Source organism: Salvia splendens, chromosome 19, assembly GCF_004379255.2.
Source record: "Salvia splendens isolate huo1 chromosome 19, SspV2, whole genome shotgun sequence".
Lineage (NCBI taxonomy): Eukaryota > Viridiplantae > Streptophyta > Magnoliopsida > Lamiales > Lamiaceae > Salvia > Salvia splendens.
In genome coordinates this window covers 20,902,726-20,923,126 of record NC_056050.1, presented here as the reverse complement: position 1 = coordinate 20,923,126, position 20,401 = coordinate 20,902,726, and the positions used below count along the sequence as shown (strand labels likewise).

General features: G+C 37.1%; 3 protein-coding genes across 3 annotated transcripts; 1 reads left to right on the top strand and 2 right to left on the bottom strand.

Moving 5' to 3' along the window:
• Positions 1-1,569: 1,569 nt before the first annotated feature.
• On the bottom strand, positions 1,570-6,479 carry LOC121779785 (NADP-dependent malic enzyme-like). The gene is made up of 19 exons (XM_042177202.1): positions 6,244-6,479; positions 5,936-6,106; positions 5,210-5,405; positions 4,857-5,008; positions 4,653-4,758; positions 4,508-4,573; positions 4,109-4,204; positions 3,955-4,026; positions 3,786-3,869; positions 3,445-3,543; positions 3,192-3,239; positions 3,055-3,108; positions 2,865-2,963; positions 2,650-2,739; positions 2,504-2,581; positions 2,343-2,417; positions 2,175-2,265; positions 1,957-2,085; positions 1,570-1,874 (listed from the first exon to the last, which is right to left on the bottom strand). The coding sequence occupies exons 1-19, from the start codon at positions 6,351-6,353 to the stop codon at positions 1,786-1,788; spliced, it is 1,905 nt and encodes a 634-aa protein (XP_042033136.1). The 5' UTR covers positions 6,354-6,479; the 3' UTR covers positions 1,570-1,785.
• A 1,157-nt stretch (positions 6,480-7,636) lies between these two features.
• Positions 7,637-15,230, top strand: LOC121779787 (piRNA biogenesis protein EXD1-like). Its single transcript, XM_042177204.1, has 10 exons — positions 7,637-7,790; positions 8,565-8,740; positions 9,588-9,719; positions 9,816-9,866; positions 10,667-10,763; positions 11,426-11,472; positions 13,333-13,549; positions 14,327-14,456; positions 14,560-14,602; positions 14,962-15,230. The coding sequence occupies exons 1-10, from the start codon at positions 7,745-7,747 to the stop codon at positions 15,043-15,045; spliced, it is 1,023 nt and encodes a 340-aa protein (XP_042033138.1). The 5' UTR covers positions 7,637-7,744; the 3' UTR covers positions 15,046-15,230.
• Positions 15,231-15,290: 60 nt separating this feature from the next.
• On the bottom strand, positions 15,291-20,316 carry LOC121779786 (clathrin interactor EPSIN 1-like). The gene is made up of 11 exons (XM_042177203.1): positions 20,145-20,316; positions 19,996-20,047; positions 19,186-19,265; positions 18,992-19,070; positions 18,762-18,845; positions 18,477-18,622; positions 18,174-18,383; positions 17,437-17,579; positions 16,498-16,694; positions 15,956-16,331; positions 15,291-15,786 (listed from the first exon to the last, which is right to left on the bottom strand). Exons 1-11 carry the CDS (start codon positions 20,183-20,185, stop codon positions 15,572-15,574), a joined length of 1,623 nt encoding a protein of 540 aa, XP_042033137.1. The 5' UTR covers positions 20,186-20,316; the 3' UTR covers positions 15,291-15,571.
• Positions 20,317-20,401: the final 85 nt, after the last annotated feature.

The following is a 20,401-nucleotide window of genomic DNA, read 5'->3' as shown; positions in this document are numbered from 1 at the left end:
ACCAGTCAGAAGATCTGTGGTCTAGTATTGAAGATCATCGTGGAGAAGGCGCAAGCAATCGACGATTCTTTGGAGAATCAACGAGGTAAATTGGCTAACTCCGTAGAATTCATGTTTAGGATTTATATTATATGAGCATGAATTATTTGCGTTCTAGCATGCAATTCTGTGTTAACATGTGAATAGATTAATTCCATAATCGGTCAAATAGATCCTACGTCTGATTTATTTGTTTGTACAAGTCTTCCGCTGTGCAAGGGGCTCCAAAACCCCAACACGTTCATCGTCGGAATCCATATTTCAGAAGTTGAATTAAAATAGATTGGAAAGATTGGAAAGAGTGGTGTTTGAATTGGGTTAGAAAAATGAAGGAAAAATGGTGTGTATTTATAAAAAAAAGAAGCAAAAAATTTTTTTCGGTGGGGAGGCCGCGGAACACACGACTGAGCCACGTGAAGGCCGCTGCCGCGGCTCCCTCTCGGCTCTCGGCTCCCAGCTACAGATCGTGGCTCTCTGCAGTGGGGGCCGCGCACCCGAGCCACGGGCCGCGGCTCTCCCACTGTGGACACTCTTATGAGCATTAATGAGTGTTCAGTGCATTTGATACAAATCTTGTTGGCCCTATAGATAGCCACGACCCGCACTGTAGCCTTAAGAAATCTCCACTTTTCATTTCTTTTGAAAAGGGTGATAATTGTAACAACATTGAGGTTCGCGTCAAGAATTGAGAATGAAATATCATTTCTATCCCTACTTTATAGAATACCCCAACTCTAGAGACAAGCTCATCTGTCCACAATAAAATCTAAATTAAGAAAAATAAAAAATAATTCCCACTTATCAAAACTTGGCCTAATTCATGGAATCGAATACCTATGGAATGGTTTAATTATGTGAGCTCATAAACCACAATTCTAAGCAGCTTTCATTTCTAATAAAACCATCTCAAACAAAGTGAACGTAGCGTATTAGATATAAAGCCCACCTGATAAGCTTTTGACACTTCAGCAAACCGTTCATGTCTTGGGGTTTAACTCTTTTCTTAAGTTTAGACTTCTTAAAAAAGGAATATGAGCTTTTCAGCTAAAATAACCTTAATCAAAATGTCGCATTTTTCGTAGAGATATACATCCCCTACTACTTCAGTGACTCTCAATAGAGATTTCCGCCATTCTCTCACGTTAATTTATCATTATAAAACCTAATTTCCTATATTTATAAAAAGAAATTTGTTTATCAAATTGTTTACTATCATTTATCATTATTTATTAATTTAATTAATGGAAAATAATAGATAATGAATAGTTATCCTTTTACGTTGTAGACTAACTGGTTAGTAGACTCGTGATTATAGAAGATATTTCGGTCAATACCTATTGACATTCTTTCTAGACCCCGTTCGGCTAACGGCAAACTATATAGATTCAAGGCATACTAACACGAAACTACGAAAGAGTATTTTTCCTTCGGTTTATTGTTTGATTTAATTGGTATTGGTCTTACGTGTCGCAACTACAACTATTAAAAGAATGTTTTCTGCTATAAAATTTGTCTGGCAAACCAAGAAAATAGGTTGGAGTTGATTGATTGAACGATTCAATTTTATCGTACATTCCTCCTCCATTTTTGAGTTTTGGATCCGTCTCTGATAGGTTCATCCAATTAATTCTTTCCTACACTAGTACAAATAGGTATGATATTGGTTCTCTTTATTCACTATTCAACAAGAATTCTCTACACAAAGTATTATCCTTGTTCTTCTGTTACTACCATCATCGATTACACTCAACGGTAGTTGCGGTATGTTGGAGTGTACATGCAGCTCTGTGCAAACTCCATGAGGTCCTTGGGTCTGGGGAGACGAGTTGCGAGGCCTGGGAAAGCCAAAATAGTCATTTCATGCTACATGTCTTCCCTTTTGTTTATAAAAAGTAGTTTCAGTTTTTTTTGTTTTACCGAGTTCATACGCCTTGGCAGCCACAGTGGCTGCAATTTGAGCTGAGATTTTTCTAATGCCTGCAAATGGAGGATATATCAGTCCTTTCGCGTAGTTCTCCTCCGTTGCCTGAGCTGCCAATGCTTCCGCTGCGAGCAAAAGTGTTTTAAGTATAACACATCAACAAATGAGGCGTACAAGAATAGGAGATGAAACAAGATTTATGTATTTTACTTACATGCTGCCAAAAGCAGATCGTCATGCACACGGATTGTACCAGACATTATCAGTCCTAAACCGAATCCGGGGAATATGTATGCATTGTTTGACTGAGATAATGCAACAATTGAAGTGATGGATCTTAAATATTTCATTAATGTTGCTAGGTTTATGTATAGAGCTGAACCTGGCCTGAAACGTATGTTTTCCCATTGTACTCAACCGGTGGGAACGGGCTTCCACTAGCAAATATTGCTCGCCCCTAAGACAGTTCTCTAGTTTCATCAACATTAACATGAACACGAAACTACAAAACTTTACTATGACAGAATAAATACATTAATTTACCTCACTCCATGTGTAGGCTTCTTCAGCAGTACATTCCGATTGTGAGGTTGGATTTGACAAAGCAAGAATAAGAGGTTTCTGAAAGCATCATAATGATGTTATTAGATTAGTTTGTGTGTGGAGAGAGAGAAAGAGGGAGAGAGAACCTCATTGTTGGCTGCCATAGCCTCTACGACTTCTTTTGTGAAGGTCCTTCCAACACCAGAAGTCCCGATTAGTACTGATGGCTTTAGCTCCTGCACTTAGAAGAACATATTTTATAAAAAAAACAAGATCAAGAGTTTTCAAGTTACCTTTTTTTTATTGCATCTCTTATTTCACTTTTACGAATTCAAAAGCATATTATAGTACAAGCTCTCACCTTAACTGCATCTAACAATTCTCGAACTGGTTCATGCTCGTGAGCCCAAGGCAGTTTGAAATGCTGAAGAGACTCTTTGCGAGAGCTAACAATCAACCCCTGTCATATAATGACAGAGCTATTCACAATCTTGATAGAATTTGAACAAATATACACATGATCTGCCTAAAACAGATGAAAAAACCCATACCTTAGAGTCCACAAGCCAAATTTTCTTCCTTGCCTCCTCGACTGGAGTCTTCGCCTACAAGGGCAGGAGTGACGATCGCATGACTAAAAGCTCAAGCAAAAGAAGCTATAGAGAGGATGGTGAGACTGAATAGTTACCCTTTTGGACATCTCAAGCGCGATAAGTTCAGCTATACCGGTTCCAGCCTTCCATTAGCCACAAGACAAGAAAGTTAGAAACCAAAAAATTGTAGGTAACGTGCTGTTTTTCGACATCCATATCTTGATCTTCATTAAATAGAATTTGTATAGGAACGAGAATTCAAGCATTGGCTGCAAAATCTAGCGACAAATTGCCTAAAAAGAAACTTTTACTTTAAGAAGCTGGTATGAAAAGCAGATCGAGCCTGACCTCTCCTGCCCCAAGGAATAAGAATGTATGATCTGCTAGGTCTCTTCCCATTAGTTTTGAGGCTGAAACTACGCCAGCAAGTACCACAGCAGCAGTGCCCTAATATGACGAGAGAAGAAAATTTTAGGTCTTCGTGAAATTGGAACAGATCTATAACGTGAGCTTACTTGGGATGATATATTAGATTTACACTATTTATGTTTTGAGTATTTGAAATATTACACCAAGAAGCAACCTCAAATTTGTTTAATCTATCAGAGTATGCAATGGATTATTGACCTATATTATTTCTTATCTATTTAGGTTATCACCCAAAGCAAACACCCCTCTTGTTTGTTCACCTGGATATCATCATTAAACACGAGATGGGTCGTGCGGTACTTGGCAAGAAGATCGAATGCGTTATGATTTGCAAAGTCTTCAAACTGGAAAAAGAATAAAAATGTTAATTCAATCAAGGAAATGATGGCCTTCTTTAAGAATAGTTGAAATATTCATGGTGCCGCAAACCTGTATTAGGATCTTCTCACCATAGTTTTGTTTGACGGCCGTCATGAACTCTTCGAGAAGCTCAGCATACTCCTACAAGTAGATCAGAATGTAAGAAAGATTGCATCTCGTGTAGAGAAAATATGGCTTTTAAGAAATGTACAGATTGTGAAACCTGCCCGGTAGCTCTGTTCTGCTTAAGGCCAATGTAGAACTCGTCGTCCAACAACTTCTTATTATTCGTCCCAACGTCGATCGTAATAGGCAGGCACTGGCAAATTGCAGATTCAGGTAAGTGTTCTGTTGTTTTCAACAATTCACCCAATTTCAAAATGTGCAGATAGAAGTGAAGTTTCTAAAATTGGAAGCTATTTAATTTCTGTGCTAGCAAACTATATATAAAAAGAAGCCAGTTTTTCCATGGCAGGAAATAATGTAACACAGCATAATCGATCAAGGGCCACTACGTAGTCAATGCAGAATTAAAAACACAGTTCTCAGTACAACCAGTTTTAATAAAGACTAACCAAGCTTTGTATGGAGAGGGCAAAAACCAAGTAGTATCTACACTTACAGCTGAAGGGCGAACGCCTCCTAGAGCTGTATAGAGAGAGAGTTTCCCCACAGGAATCCCCATGCCCTGCAACATTTTGTGTGAAATTAGTGATCCATGATAAATTAGATAGGCATTTCAAATTTAATGAATTTATTGTATGAACCTGACAGCCAAGGTCTCCAAGGCCTAATATGCGCTCACCATCTGTGACCACAATCACTTGAATAGCCTTTTCAGGCCAGTTTCTCAATACTTCAAGTATCCTTCCCCTGGAAAAGATATGTGGGACTCAGATAAGTTATCAAACAATCTTCAGTGATGAAAGAATGAGACTAGAAATTAAGGGCATATGTGAGGACTACTTTACTTCTCTTTCAAGCTGATATAGAGTCCCTGAGGACGCCTGAAAATGCTTCCGTACTTCTGGCAAGCCTCGCCTACGACGGGTGTGTAGACTACGGGAAGCAACTCCTCGACATTGTCTATCAGAAGCTTGTAAAAGAGCCTTTCATTTCTCTCCTGGTACAAATTTGAGAGATGGTGAGTGAAGTTATGATCATTGGATGTCAGAGTGGGGGACGCAGAAAATTTTACTGAGGGGTTACCATTCAAATTCCAACCATCCAAAGTAAAAAAACTCAAGAAACAGAATCTCCTATATAAGATGTCGATTTAAGAATGGAGGATTTTGAATTTTATACTATTTTTAAGCAACTTCACCTGGAGATCCATCATCGCCATGTACTTATGCAACGGCACAGTATACTGGTGCAGAATTTGCAACAATCTCTTCTCCTGCAGTTCTTGAGAGATGACAGCGGGAGGTAGAAGGCCCTTCAAATAATGTGCATCTCTCTCTTTCTCCGAAAATGCCAGTCCTTTATTGTGGCGTGGATCACGCAACATACTATACCCACTGTAAAATCCCACTAAAATTTATCACACATCCATGTTCAAGAAAGTGAGTTTGACAAATTTTGAGATCACATAATCTCCAATGGCAGAAAACTCATCCATCATTTAGAAAAGCGTCATCCGTCTATCTTCTAAAAATGACAAAGTTTATTCTAGCTCGAAATTCGAATTTTTTATCCATAACCACTGAAAACGCACAAATGATCGTAAATAAACATTCAAGATTAAGAGTTTGAAATATTTAAGATAGAAAAGCTGCAATCTACATCACCTAGCTTAACAAAATCTCAATTAGAAGAAGTTTCTAGATCACTCAGCAGGCCAGAAACAAATTATACACACTTTAGACACAAAAAATCGGAGATATTAAACCCAATCAAAATCACAATTTCCACAAAAGTCCTGCTTAAAATCCAGCAGTGACCTAAAACTCATCCATCATTCAGAACATCATCATTCAACTACGACCAACAAAATAAAATAAAATAAAATGCTCGCTAATTACTTAGATTTAGAAGTTTCTAGAATCACCTAGCAACAGAAATCGCCCATGGCGTGATTGGCTGATCCTCGGTGGCTCTGTCTTCACCATAGACATCTCGAACACCACCACCAATTCCACATTTATCGATTAAATCGAGAACTGATTCGCCGCTCAGATCCTTCATCGTGCTCTCCATCACAAATCTCGATCGGACACAGCTGCACCAAAATATTTTCAATGTAGACGAAAACAACACTCTAAAAAATCAATTTCATTTATTTTTCCTTCAGCGTCTTCTCATAAACAAAGAGAGAGAATCCTGAAATGCAAAGTGTGAGACAGTGTGAAGTGATACCTTGAAAAAAAATCGGATCGAATAGCAGTTGCATGACAGAAGCGAGGTATAGAGAAAAAGGACTGTTTCGTGTATGCATGAAAGATGGGAGAAGAAGCGCGTTTGTCCATACACGTAGAGAGAGAGAGAAAATGGCAGCGGTTTGAGGAGAGAGAAACGGTTTTACCCCAGCTGATGTTAGCTCAGTTGCAGCAAATAACTAATTAACAGACTTGGCTCAATTAGATAAATGAGAATTCAATTCTACAACAAAAATTATACGAAATATTTATGATTAGCATACAATTAAAAGGGGATTAGTACAAAACTAAAGTTAGTGAAATATTCATATTGTAGCCATTAAGTCAATAAAAAAGTGGAGGTGATGTATCATTACTAGTAACGTTTAGCTTTAAATCAGTATACACTGAAATTTATCATGATGCCCCTACTAGAGGAAATAATGTTGATTATTTTGCAACTCTGCCCCTCCAGAATCAACTACGCTGCCATTGCGGGTTGAAAATAATGTTGATTATCATTTCTACGGTTGGGGCTACCAAACCCTGAATACAAAAATATAAAATCAGTAGGTTCTTACTAGAGTAAGTTATCGATATAAAATTATCTAAAAATTATTAGGCTTCGTTCGGTATCATGAAATTGGACTTGTGGAATTGGAATTGGAGCCTTCAATTCTAATTCTAGGGTTTGGTACCACAAAATATTTAGAGTTGGAATTGAATTACAATTACAATTCCTCTCAATTCTACAATTTGAATACCATGTCAAAAGTAGATAATTGAAATTCCAACTAGTTATAAAATTGGACATCTTCACACACTACACTATACATAGAAACACACATACTAACATACATGCGCATAATTTTTTCAAATTCAAATTCAATTTTATATCAATTACGTCATTCAATTCCTTCTAATTCAATTATGTAGAATACCAATTCCAATTTAATTCTAATCTTGTGTACCGAATGGACCCTTAGTATTTTTTAGTAATTGTTTGTGTTTTTCAGCAAGTTGATTAACTATATTAAATTCAAGTTTTACTCTCCAAAATGTTAAGCCCCCTAAATAAATAAGTGAACCAAGTAGAACCAGAATCGATTGGTTTATACTAACCGAAAATATTTCCATTCCGATTCTGATTCTGATTCCGATCTCAGCATGACTCCAATTTCGGTTCATATGTCCATCAGTTTTATTAGAAACCGAGCCAACCGAATAAGCAGGTCTACTCATATCCATTGATTTTTAACATTAAATACGGCATACAATAAAAAATATCTCAAAAAACACATGTAGCTATAATTTCATTTTAAAGGTCATATGTAGGTGTGCATACAAGAGAATGGGAAATAAACACATCAACTCGAAATCGCTCGAAGTTGGTTATTTCATAATGGAACTGTACAGAACCGGACGCAAATGAGCCGGAGGCGATAAGAAGTTTGTGTGTTAAAATTGACACTGAATCCAGATGGAATTTCCAAAATTCTGACATGGCGTCCCCTCCCAAGACCCACATTCCTCTGCCTCTGGATCCCGGTAAATTTCCCTTTCCAAAATTTTGAAATATTTTGTGTGTAATTTGATATGATGCTCGCAGCTAATTTTTATATGCATTTGCATTGATTTCACCGGTTGTTTATCGATTGTATGAACCTGTGCTCTAATCTGATTAATCAGCTGAATTCTGGAGCTAATCTCGAAGCGCTGCTCGTTTTATTATTAGATTTGTGCATTTCAAAATTTAGGCGTTTTATTTGATCGGGAGAGGCGATGCTTTAGGCGGATTGATTTTGCGGTTGCAATTCGTTTGGATCATTTGAGATTTTGCTTCTTGTAATCGCCATGGATTGTTGTTGGCGGGCATGATTTTGTGGAATTTGAACTAAACGTTAATAGAAGCATAACTGTTGCGTGGCTGTCAGTAGGAGTTGAAATTATTGAAAAAAATTGTTTAGTACTACTAATATAGAGCGGGTTGCTCATTTTTTGAAAGTGAAAGTTGCTGGTTCTTTGATCTGATAAATAATGACGTTATTGGGGAAGAGGAGAAGCTTAGTTGTATTTTGTGTGTTCTTTCTATTTGTGTTCGATCCCGTTAATTGCTATAGCATCTTTTTTCAAATGCATTACAATAGCGGTATAGGGAAGTGATATTTGAGTTTGAGATAGTAGGAGGCTAAAGTTTGATGAGATAGTGCCTTGTTTTATGTAAATGCATGACATGCTGCTATTGGGCAACCCATTCCAGCAAAAACTTCCTAAAGCACCTGATATCCTTTTCAAAAGTGACTTTTCTATTATTTTTTGTAGGTGACAAATCCTTAGACAGTGAAACATGTGTTCCTTCAGTTCCTATCCATGTTGTCACCCATTCATCTCAACTTCCGGAAGAATTCCTGCACCCTTCACCTGAGAAACATTTGGTCATAGGCTTCGACTGTGAGGGGGCTGATCTTTGCCGGCAGGGGACGCTTTGTATCATGCAGGTTCTTGCTTTGGTTCTAATTAAAATGATGTGTTTATATTTGAAAAGAAAACAAGAACAGATTTCTATTATATATTTCCATAATACTCCCTCCGTCCCTAAAAAATAGACAACATTTGAAACGGCATGGGTTTTAATGCACAATGGTAAAGTAAGAGAGAGATAGAAAGAAAAAGTGATTGGAGTATTCTTAGTGGAGAGTGAGACCTACCTCATTAGAGAGAGAAAAGTTTCTTTAAATAGAATGGGTCTATTTTTAAAGGACATCCTAAAATGGCAAATGTGGTCTATTTTGAAGGGACAGAGGGAGTATTAATTTGATCCTTAGTCTAAGACTCTAAGTCAACTGAGCTAAATTTATATGCGTGATTGACATTTCATAATTTCCTCATCCAGACTTTTGTCAAGTTAATGCATATGGTCTAGTCATTGAACTACATTAATGACACATGTTGATTTTCTTCTCATTTTTTATGTTAACTAGCTGTAATAAATTTAAAAAAAAGAAGATAAACAAGACCTTTGACTAAGTGGTCATACCATGTTGTTGCTTCATGCTTGTATTCCTGGTTACCTGGAAAAGTTTAGTGTTATACTAGCTGAAAGCACTAAAATTTTCTCACTAGATTTAGATTATTACAGTGTGACTGTTTGGATCCTCGATCTGCCTTCTAAACCAAACAAAGGGCTTCATTTTTCTGAGCTAGTTTCCTATATGAATAATAATGCCGACCAGTTGTTCATCTAAAGAAATGCTGTTGTTAGAGAGAAACTTTATTCTTTATGCTCTTTTGCTGCTGAAGCTCACAAGTGAGGCTTATCTCAACTAATAGCATTTTACTGTGCAGTTCGCTTTTCCAAATGCAATATACCTAGTTGATGCCATTGAGGGTGGAGAGGCACTTGTGAAAGCCTGTAAGCCTGCACTTGAGGCTAGCTACATCACTAAAGTAATCCACGACTGCAAACGAGATAGTGAGGTCTCTTGGTGATTGCATTTGTTGCTCCTCCCTTCCACGTTCATCCACCCCAAAATGTTTTATAATGTTCAACATACGTCCTTTTGTATGTTGCAGGCATTATACTTTCAGTTTGGCATTAAGCTGCATAATGTTGTGGACACCCAGGTTTGTACTTCCCTTTGTTGTTGATGTCAAAAAACTAATTGATCTAATGTGAGTAATGGCTATCATCACCCTCAATCTATATTCTGTATGGTTACATCGTATTAGCAGGGAATGCACATGAACTCTCAGCCAGGAAAAGGAAACAGTTACTACTAACTCACCTTGTCAATCGTCAACAAATGCGAAAACTTATTGTTATGTACTACTCCCTCCGTTCCCTAAAAATAGAAACTTTGGAGATGGCACGGGTTTTCATGCAAATTTGGTAAAGTAGGAGGGAGGAAGAGAAAAAATGGGCAAAGTAAGAGAGGAAGAGAAAAAGTAGTGGAATTAGTGATAGTGGATTGGAGTATATTTCCTAAAATAGAGATTTCTATTTTATCGGAAACGGACTAAAAAGGAAAGAATTTCTATTTTTAGGAAACAAAGGGAGTACTATATTTTTATCTACAAATAATTCTCTTAACTTGACTTGTTAATTCATTTATTTGAAGAGTTTTGATCTCATTTTTGTGCCATCAACATCTGTCTAGTTCTTGATTCGATACATTGTCTTCATTACTTCCGCGCTTCTTGGAGTCAATATCTACTTAAAAGTTTGCTGATGTGTGTTTGTATGCATGCTTGCATGGGCAGCTTTCTTCTAGCAGCCGAATTGAGTTGCAAAGCAGTGTCACATTATCATAACTATTGTGCTTTCTTCGCTGCCTTCAATAACTTATGGAGTTCAGAAAGAAATCTCTCTTTCAATTGCTAGATTTTGATGACAATCCGATTCTTATCCCTTTTTTCACATACAGATTGCATATTCTTTGATCAAGGAGCAAGAAGGGCAGAAAAAAGTGCCAGATGACTACATATCATTTGTTGGCCTGCTCGCGGACCCACAGTTTGGGGGTAATTGATTTGTTCTGCACTGTTAACCTTATTACACTCTCTGAACTGGAACATTGTGAGCGTGGATCACTTGTTGCAAAATTTAGTCGTTATTTGTTCTGTAAATATATGTTGATGTGGATGAAACGCTATAAGAGTGAGGGTCTGATGCCTCTAGCAGTCGAGCTGTAGATTAATCCTGTTATGTAGTCATTTTTATGAAACTTTATACTCCATAATCACTATTTATAAATGAGGTGAATGGATAAGTTATGTGTATAGCTTCTATGAATACATTAGAAAAGGTTAGATTGATTGATATTTAGATTACCCTCTTTCCAATTTTGGTTCATATTAGTTGGGCCAATTTCTTTCAATTCAATTAATTAAATATGGCAGCCATTTAATAGCAAATGTTATTTTATGAACTACTCTAATTGTTGATTCAAGTGTATCAAAACTGAGTAAAAAGTGTGAAAGAGCTGATCTGGCTGTTGCATAACTGTATAAGCTTGATCTAGTTTTTTAAAACTCATCCTGCATGCCTTTATATATTTCTTTATGCTGCATTTGAGCTGTTTTTAGTTTGCTATTTTCACGGTTTTGGACCTTTTACTGAGTGTCACCTCATATAGTTTTCTTTTTCCATACCTTGTATGTTAATTGGGAGGAACTTGACACAGGCATATCATATGATGAGAAGGAAGAAGTTCGTATTCTCTTGAGGCAGGTTCGTTTTTTCTTGATCTAGTTGATTAACTTAAAATGTAACTAACATATGTTCTTCTCTTCATCAATCTGTTAAGAGCGTGGACTGAAATTGAACTCAAAAGTGTGAAGAAATGACTGAATTGACAAACTGAACATAAATCCTCTATTGAGGCCTTGGCCAACATGCCAATACAACTTACGTTCCAGCAAGATAAGATTTTCCCCTCCTAACCTCGGGGCATTGATAAACTAAAACCTACTATAGAACAGTAAAATATAGAGACATAATGGAGAAAGTAGTAGTGTATTTTGTGTATTTTATTACTCAACACAGGCCACATATATATAGTACAAGAGACTAAGCTAGGTTATGTCACATCACCGATGTGGGACAGAATACTAATATTCTTAACACTCCCCCTCAAACGGGAACATCTATATTGTCTAGCTTGGTACAAAGTTCTCAAAAATGTTTTTCCTCAAACATCGGCATCAATAGTAGTAGCCGAAACTATAGGGCAGTAGTAGTTGCAGCTGTTGCATAAGTTGTAGCAGCAGAAGTAGCAGATGCAGAGCAGTAGTAACAACTGTAGCAGAGGAGCAGATGCATGGTAGTTAGTGTCAGCTGTAGCAGAGTAGCAGCTGCACAGTAGTTGCAACTGTAGCAAATGCAGGGTAGTAGTATCAGCTATAGCAGAGTAGCAGTTGCAACAACTGTAGCAGAAGCTGTAGGGCCGTTGTTGCAATATAGTAGTGGTAGAAACCCAAAATTGGGCATAATAGCGCAGTAGAGCAGAACAAAACATAATTTCAGGTAGAGTAGAGTAGCGACGGAAGAGCAGAGTGGGGACAGTAGAGCGGGCAGCGGCAGAAACCCTAATTTAGTTCTTTTTTTTTGGAAACCCTAATTTTCTAGAGACGGATTCGAATCCGCTCGGATACCATGTAGAAAAGTAAAATATAGAGAGATAATGGAGAAAGTAGTAGTGTATTTGGTGTGTTTTATTACTCAACACAGGCCACATATATATAGTACAAGAGACTAAGCTAGGCTATGTCACATCACCGATGTGGGACAGAATACTAATATTCTTAACACCTACTAATTCAAATTACCATAACTGCTAGATCCCACTACTATAGCAATAGTTACTCTACTGCATTATTATAATAAACTACTTTCATAATAATAAACTGCTTCTAGATCATTCCCTCGCTGCCACCTCATCAGTATCCTCAACTGCCACATACATTATGTAAGCTGCTACCTTTCTTGGACCCCGTTTATAGACTTGTAACACACGATCTGTATCACAATCATCGATGGGTGTGCATTATAACTAATTGGCTAAATTTGTTACATATCATGTGTATCGCAGAATCCTTTGCAGTAAAGTATTAAGCTACTTTACCTCTTTGCAATTACTTCTATTAGATACATTGATGCCATTTCAAGTAGAATTTCAGAATTTTCACTTCTGCCGACATCACACTTAAGTTGTTGGAAGTAAATGTTGAGCTCATTTAAATGCTGTTTTTTTTTTAATTTTGGGTTGGATGCAATCATGCAGAATGACAACAATATTTTTCTTCATACTGCCGAACTATGCACTTCATTGCATAACTTTTAAAATATTCAGAACTATAACTTATAACTTCTTCCATCTAGTCTTTGCTTTGGCCATGTCTTTCTGCAAGACGCTAAGCCCCTTCCAAATGTGCATATCAGGATGAGATTCAAGCTAAATATGAAATAATTCACCAATTTCCACTGGTTTACACTTTGATATTTGGAAAAAAAAAGTCCCCCTCTGCAATAGTTCAATGATAAACTGTTTGCTGTGCTTGCCAGAGTCTTGATAAGTTGTTTTGTTCCCAGGATCCCAACTTCTGGACATATCGACCATTGTCTGAATTAATGGTCCGAGCAGCTGCAGATGATGTTCGCTTTCTTCTGTTAATCTACCATAAGATGGTGGAGAGGTTAAATGAGAGATCCTTGTGGTATCTTGCAGTTCGTGGTGCACTTTACTGCCGCTGTTTCTGCATTAATGATAATAATTTTGCAGATTGGCCAGTACTGCCTCCTGTTCCAGGTTTTTATCATCTGATATCTTGGAAGCTTCGTGTTTTCTTTATCTCTTAAGCAGTTAATAGATGGGTGGATAAGCATGTAGACATGAACTGTATACTATAACTATTTCACCATGAATTGCCACAGAATATATAGTTACTCATCAGCATTGTTGTGATTTACTAAGGCTCATTGTTATGAAATGTATGAATTTGGAATAATAATAGGTAGAAAAGTCGGCATATAAAAATTTGAAAATTCGCTGAGGTTCCTCAAATGTACGTTTTAATTTCTCTGGTGATTGAGCTTCATAATACCAGAAAGTAAATGACAGATCCTAGTATTTACTATTGTCCAATATGAATAAGGCTAGGTGAGCTCAGTACTGGGTCGTGTATTCATTCAGAATACATATCGTGCGACGTGATTTTGTTGATTATAAGTAGATATGGTTGTATTTCATAAAGCTAGTGTGTCACAGACTCAATACTTTGTTGGATGTTTAATTTTGTAGTGCGATTGCTGCTTTGCTTTACCCAACTTACTAATGTCATATACCAGTCTTAAAGCAAATTAATACTGTCAGGTTTTGAAGTGTCATACTAAGTTGAGACATAAGTTAGAGTTGCATGGCATGTAACTTTAGGTCAAAATTGCTCAAATGATTGATTATTTTTTGGGGAATTGCAATTTTTGTTTTTGATGGATGATCTGGTAAAATTATAAAATTCATCTTTGGTACGTGCTATCAGCATTTTTAATATATGTAATGTAAATTTGGGAGACACTTGTACTGCAGAAACTCTGATTGCTGATAAACAAGCTCCAGAAGAAGAAATCCTATCTGTTCTTGATGTTCCACCAGGCAAGATGGGATGCATAATAGGCAAACGAGGAGCTAACATATTGGAAATAAAGGAATGTTGCAGGTATATAATTTTGAACAATTTATAATCACTTTTTGTCTTACCTCTCTTGTTCAGGTGAAACTTGGGTTCGATTTCATCTTTCTTATGATGTATGTCTTTGCAGCGCTGAAATCTTCTTCGGAGGCGATAAAGGTCCTCCAGACAAGGTTGGTATTTCACTTACTGTGACTGTAAATGCTATCTTGCAAATTCTTACATCTTTTCATGTTCATTTGGAAATTCTGTTGTACTAAACTTATTCTCGATTTAAATGAAATAAAATTTGTGATGGATGGCACAGATGCTAACCAGTTAGGCCCCACCAGTTGCATTTGAGAAAACAAAATACAATCCCCCCCGGTTACCATGCATTCTTCTTTTTCTTTAGAACTATATCAACTGTGAAAAGAAACTTTATCAAAGTTCCCTAGGCTAGGAGATCTTTTACGTTGTGATGTATCACGGTGCTCGTTTTCTATAATTGCATAACCTTTTATGTTAGCTAATTTGTGTGGCTTTGGTGCAGGCCTTCATAATTGGCCCGGTTAAGCAGGTGAAAAAGGCAGAAGCAATGCTAAGGGGTAAAATGCTACATGTCTCCTATCACTAGAGCTGGGATGTAAACAATGTAAGGATCATGTGCATGTGGAAAATATGGGCGAAAGCAAATCTAGTCGCGGTCTACTATGATTTGTATCCGTCCGGCTGTACTGATGCCAGACCAAACATGAAATCTGGGACCTCCCTGCCGTTTTAACTTCTTAAACTCATCTGCATATTAATCTTCTGCATTAATCCTTCAAGTCATATAGATATTCATTAATATATGCATGCTTTATAGTGAAATGCCTGGACTAATTCAGAAAATGCCACTGATTTGTATAACAAGCAAACTCCAATTAAATGGCATATAGTCTTCGCAGTAGAAATATCTGCTAAATATAACATGGGTATTTTTCAAATTTCTGTAATAGCAACACACAATAACAATATGGGCAATCAGTGCACTACATGGGCATTATCGTGTCATTGCGTCCTTCAAGCTTCACGTGCACCAAAAGCCCAATCGTTGATCAAATTCCCCGACAGCGAAATATGTAGCAAACAAATATTAGGCAGTTTTGAGGAAAAATAACTCATTTCTGGAAACTTCCAAATTGGTTGTGCTGGCTGCTGCGTAGGCTTGAGAAGAAGTTGTCATTTGTCAATGTCAATGTGACCCCCGATTTACCGAGCATAGGCCGGCTGCCCATAGGTCCGCCCATGTAAAACGGAGGCAAAGCTCCCTTGTCTTCCGATGGATCACTTAACCCACCAACGACGCCCACACCTGCTGGGTTAACCTTTTTAGCTGCAATACAAACATCACCATCAATAACTAATCACATGGATTTCAACATTCTGAAAATTTTAAGCAATGGGTCAAGTACAACAATAAAATGTTGGATATATATCGTAATAAACAAAGATCAAGAGTGTTAGTTCAAGGACTATCAGGGAGTTTGATGCAATGTACTCACGTGCAGTTATATTTAGGTCAATCAATCCACGGCTAAGAGAATCAGACCATATTCCGGATTTGACTTGAAATTCTTTCTTGGGTGGGGGAACAGAGGTTTCAGGAGAAGATCCCTTCATGTTTCCGTTGCTTCCTTGATTAGAAGAACTCTGGTTAGATACCACTGATGAAGGATCTGTATGAGAAGTGAAGACACCGAATGGGTCAGAGCCATCAAAATTGTTCATTGGAACATTAGCGAATGGATCGGAAATGCTGCTTGTTCCATCAGATTTTGAAGCTCTGCTGCCAACTGGATCAGGAGCAGCGAAAAAATCTGTTGGTGCAGAAACAGCAGGAGTAGTGGCTGGCTGAGAGGCAAATAGGTCGACGTCAAACTGCATAAAGGCCCAGAGCAAGGTTAATCAGCTGGGTATTGGGGGGGGGGGGTTCTATGCATTTTCAAGACTAAAAAATGCAATAAATAGTCTAATCCTGTAAAATTGAGATGAAACTGATAAACTAGGTGCCTTGCCCTTTGCTGAAATACTATGATAGCTTTACCTGTGGCTCGGGATTTTTCTCTGCAGCTGGTTGAGGAGTGGCTGATACAAAAGCAGCATCAGCAAATAAATCAACCTCCAATGGATCATTATCCAAGGAAGTAGACTTGTCTGTTGGAACAGATACAGGGACATCCAAGAAGTCACCCAAAAGATCTTGTCCAAAAAGATCGACTTGTTGGCTTCCCGAAGACTGTTCTGTTAAACAGGAAATACATTTAGAGATAATACACTTATTTCTATTCTAGAAACAGCATAACTTTCTCAAGGCAGGCGAACAAAGTCATGCACAAATTCTAATCAAAATAACCATTCAGAATATATATTAGAGAAACTAAGCAGCGAGAGAGGAAGCCATCAGGGGTTTATACATCAGTAGCACTGACAAGTTACGACTGCCAGTGTCAATAGAATCATAGAAATACATATCCAGTCTTTTCATGTGCTTATTCTGCCACTGCACCTTAACAAATTACATTAAGAGCTATTTCTTTAATTGATGCCATGCAAATAATTTCAAACGGTCCCTCATATACTAAATTAAAAATTAGAGTTAACTTCTGAAATTATATGTTTTATTATTTCGATAAAAAAATTTAAATCAAATGACCAAAATTCATAAAATATTTATAGTTAGCGACTCAATTATTTCATCTGACCTAAGATGTGGGATTAATTAGCCCACCAAAATAGTGATAAGAACCGGCCTGACTAGTTAGCTTAGTATATAGTGATATAATTCAGTGAAAATATCCAAGGTGACTTAAGTTCAACATCAGAAGTGTGGAGGTTAGCGAGTGAGCACACATATAAGTCCATTCTTTAGTTCCATGTTCAAGTGAAACTGTGAACGTGATGGAGAAGTATCATTCCCACAAAAATAGAAAGAAGTCTTGGCAATGCATCTAGGAAGAGATGAGCTTAAAGCACTGATACTTACTGGCACCTGACGTTCCTCGAGGATCAAAATCATCAAAATCTTCATCATATGTGTTTGAAGATGTATTTTGTGAAGAAACTGAAACATATTCATCTGGCTTGCTGGTTTTTGATGCACCAGAGGCCTGAGAGTCTTCAGCTGTGCTGCAATAATCATGGAATTCAGAGAAGAGAAAGTAAGAGCCCTATCAAGCAAAATGAGCAATGACTAAATCCAAACTAAATGAAACCCAGGGTGCAGAAGTGAATGTCCAAGGAGTTTGTGCAAAATATAATCCCATTATATAGTAGTATATCAAATGAAGATCCTTTAATTCAAGAGGGAAACAGTTACTGAAAAGCCCCGCACTCCCTGGGAAAAGAATAATGAAAACTATTTTGGCAGTGGTAAGTTGGCTAAAATGTGCACATGGGGGAAAAGGCGTATCGGCAAAATAGACAGGGAAAGTTTCTGTAAGTAGGAATTTCGTCATCATTTCAATCATCTAAAATCCATTTAATAAGACAAATGCAACATTTCACATGGATCAAGTCAAGAAGAAAAAAACATATATGAAAAAATTGGTGTCCTCCAAATCAAGCACCAGTGATGATAAATGATGTCCTAATCATTTGTAGGTCACTCAAAAAACAAGAAAAGCTGTGATATTTTATAGATGTTAAAATTCTTACAGAAAATGATGGAGAAGTGTGAGCTAAAATGCTAAATTGCACAGCAATATATGTAACAACACAAACCTGCTACCATTAAGAGATGACTTTTTTTTCGAATTAGTGATCGTTCCATATTTATCTTCACCAAATCCATCCTCCTTATAACCAACATTAAATGATTCTTTGTCGTTTGTGTTACCGAAACCTCCATATCGCCCACTATTAGCAGAGCTAGAGCTGAACGATGCTGTACCAGATTTGAACGTTATTCCAGATGAAGAAAGTCCAACATACCTAGCAAGCAATGACAAAGTTCATGCACCACCAAAACAAACAGACAGAAAAATAAGCAATAAATGAGAAATTAGACCTCACGCATAAACTTACTTATCACGATTTGCAGCAGCTTTATTCCTGACTTCCTGCATTTTTTCTTTATTATTCAGAAGAGCCACTATAGTTTCTGCTTTTTTTCTCACATTGATCCCAACATCCTTTCCACTTGGTTCTACATACTCAAAACTTGCCAGAGACTGGACATAAAACGAAATGAGGAAGAAAGGAATCATATAGTAATAAAACTTAAAACCTCTATCAGCCAATAGCCTTCTAGATGTTTTTGTATGTTAGCAAGTGCATTAGTAATAGTGGGTCAGGACTGAAGACACTTACAGATATCTTAAAAGTATGTTCTATTATGTCATCAACTGCGCGTTCTGAGCCATGTCCCACCAGATACTCTATAACGGTCAATGACTAGCACAGGAAAAATTACGAAGTTAGTCTTCATAGATCTCAAAGGCAACAATTCGGAAACAAAAAGTTCACAGAAGAAATTAAAAGTAAAGAGCAATGATAAAACGTTTGTTCATTTTGCCCTGAACAAAATTTGATGTTGGTACCTTGTAGACAAAACGCCAATTCTTGCCAGTCTCAGTCAGTCTAGTCCAGAGGACATTCATCACCATCTGGCATTCAGTGCTGCACAATATGCCAAAAGATGAGAGAAAAGAAAGCAAACGGATGAGGAAATCTAAATCAAAAGAGAAAATAGTCAACTTCTGATAATTTTCTAAGTGAAAAGAATATGAAGTACAGATTCTTTGTGGCTTGTGCTATTTCTGCCAACACTGTGCCATGAGGACCCCAAGGTTCATCATCTGTAGCATCCAAAACCTAAAATAAAAAGAACAAGTAAAACACCGATCTTATAGATGCTGATTTTTGGAAATCGCTAGTATAATTGGCAACAAAAGATGCACATTTGATCGAAATCCAATAGAATATGGCATTAACTCGTCACTACAGGTTTAAACTACTTTTCTAAAGTTCAAACTACTTAACTGATTGAGCAACTGGGTATGTAAGAAACAGATTCTAAAGGCACGTTTGGAAACTGAATATCATCAGAAGAAACTCATAAAATCTAAGCATATGAGCTAGACTAAGTACTCAATACATTGAGGCCCCTTAGTATTACACGTGGTCCAAAAAAATAGCATTAGGTTATAGTAGTTCATTATTTAGTGCCAGATGACCAAGGATTCCTTGCTTTCTCACCATGAGCTTTTGGCCACATTTACCAAACAATAAAAACTACTCCACTGCTTTGATTTGATAAAAAAACAACAGCGTCAAGCAAACAACATAAATTCAAGGAAGTCAACTGTTAACACCAACAAAGTCCTGCTTGAAATATCATCAGAAGAACCTCAATATATCTGAAGTAGTTTAACTACTAGTATCCAATATGTTTCAAGGCCCACGATAACGATAACAGTAACAATCAACTAAATAAGCTTTCCAATTTAATTAATTGATCCGATGCCGATACATCCCAAAACACAATTAACCAACGAAATTGAGCTCAGGAAACGGCGAAATCACTTGAACAAATTAGTGTTACCTTTTGTTCTATCTCTGGAACTTTCAACACCTTCAGATTCACCTCCCTCTTTCTGCATTTAAACGAAAAAAAAAACGAATGAGGCATCCTTTTACGGTGCGAGATTACTAAATACTTGAATCTTATAATCGATAAATAAAACCACATACATTTCACGGACAGTTTGATCAAAAACCTTCATGAAATCCATGGCTGGATCTGCTGGAATACGAGATACACTGATCGAATTATTCAATTGGATAAGATCTGCGGATTGAACGGATCGATTGAACTAATGCGAATCGACGAAGCGACAGCACATGCTTATATGCTTTTGGAGGATGAAGGTGTGAATTTATATATTTTCCGAGTATAGTTTTCAATTTACTTTTTGTTATTTCTGTATTTTCAACTATTATAAAAACCA

Excerpts from the sequence above, each read along its gene's own strand:
- LOC121779785 (XM_042177202.1), bottom strand. The coding sequence starts at position 6,353 with ATGGACAAACGCGCTTCTTCTCCCATCTTTCATGCATACACGAAACAG. Across the intron at positions 4,027-4,108 it reads AGAACAGAGCTACCGGGCAG|GAGTATGCTGAGCTTCTCGA; the intron begins GTTTCACAATCT and ends ATCTACTTGTAG. Across the intron at positions 2,266-2,342 it reads AAACATACGTTTCAGGCCAG|TCAAACAATGCATACATATT; the intron begins GTTCAGCTCTAT and ends GCATTATCTCAG.
- LOC121779787 (XM_042177204.1), top strand. The coding sequence starts at position 7,745 with ATGGCGTCCCCTCCCAAGACCCACATTCCTCTGCCTCTGGATCCCG. Across the intron at positions 9,720-9,815 it reads ACTGCAAACGAGATAGTGAG|GCATTATACTTTCAGTTTGG; the intron begins GTCTCTTGGTGA and ends TGTATGTTGCAG. Across the intron at positions 10,764-11,425 it reads CGCGGACCCACAGTTTGGGG|GCATATCATATGATGAGAAG; the intron begins GTAATTGATTTG and ends AACTTGACACAG.
- LOC121779786 (XM_042177203.1), bottom strand. The coding sequence starts at position 20,185 with ATGGATTTCATGAAGGTTTTTGATCAAACTGTCCGTGAAAT. Across the intron at positions 19,266-19,995 it reads TTCCAGAGATAGAACAAAAG|GTTTTGGATGCTACAGATGA; the intron begins GTAACACTAATT and ends TTTTTATTTTAG. Across the intron at positions 18,384-18,476 it reads GCTGCTGCAAATCGTGATAA|GTATGTTGGACTTTCTTCAT; the intron begins GTAAGTTTATGC and ends ATTGCTTGCTAG.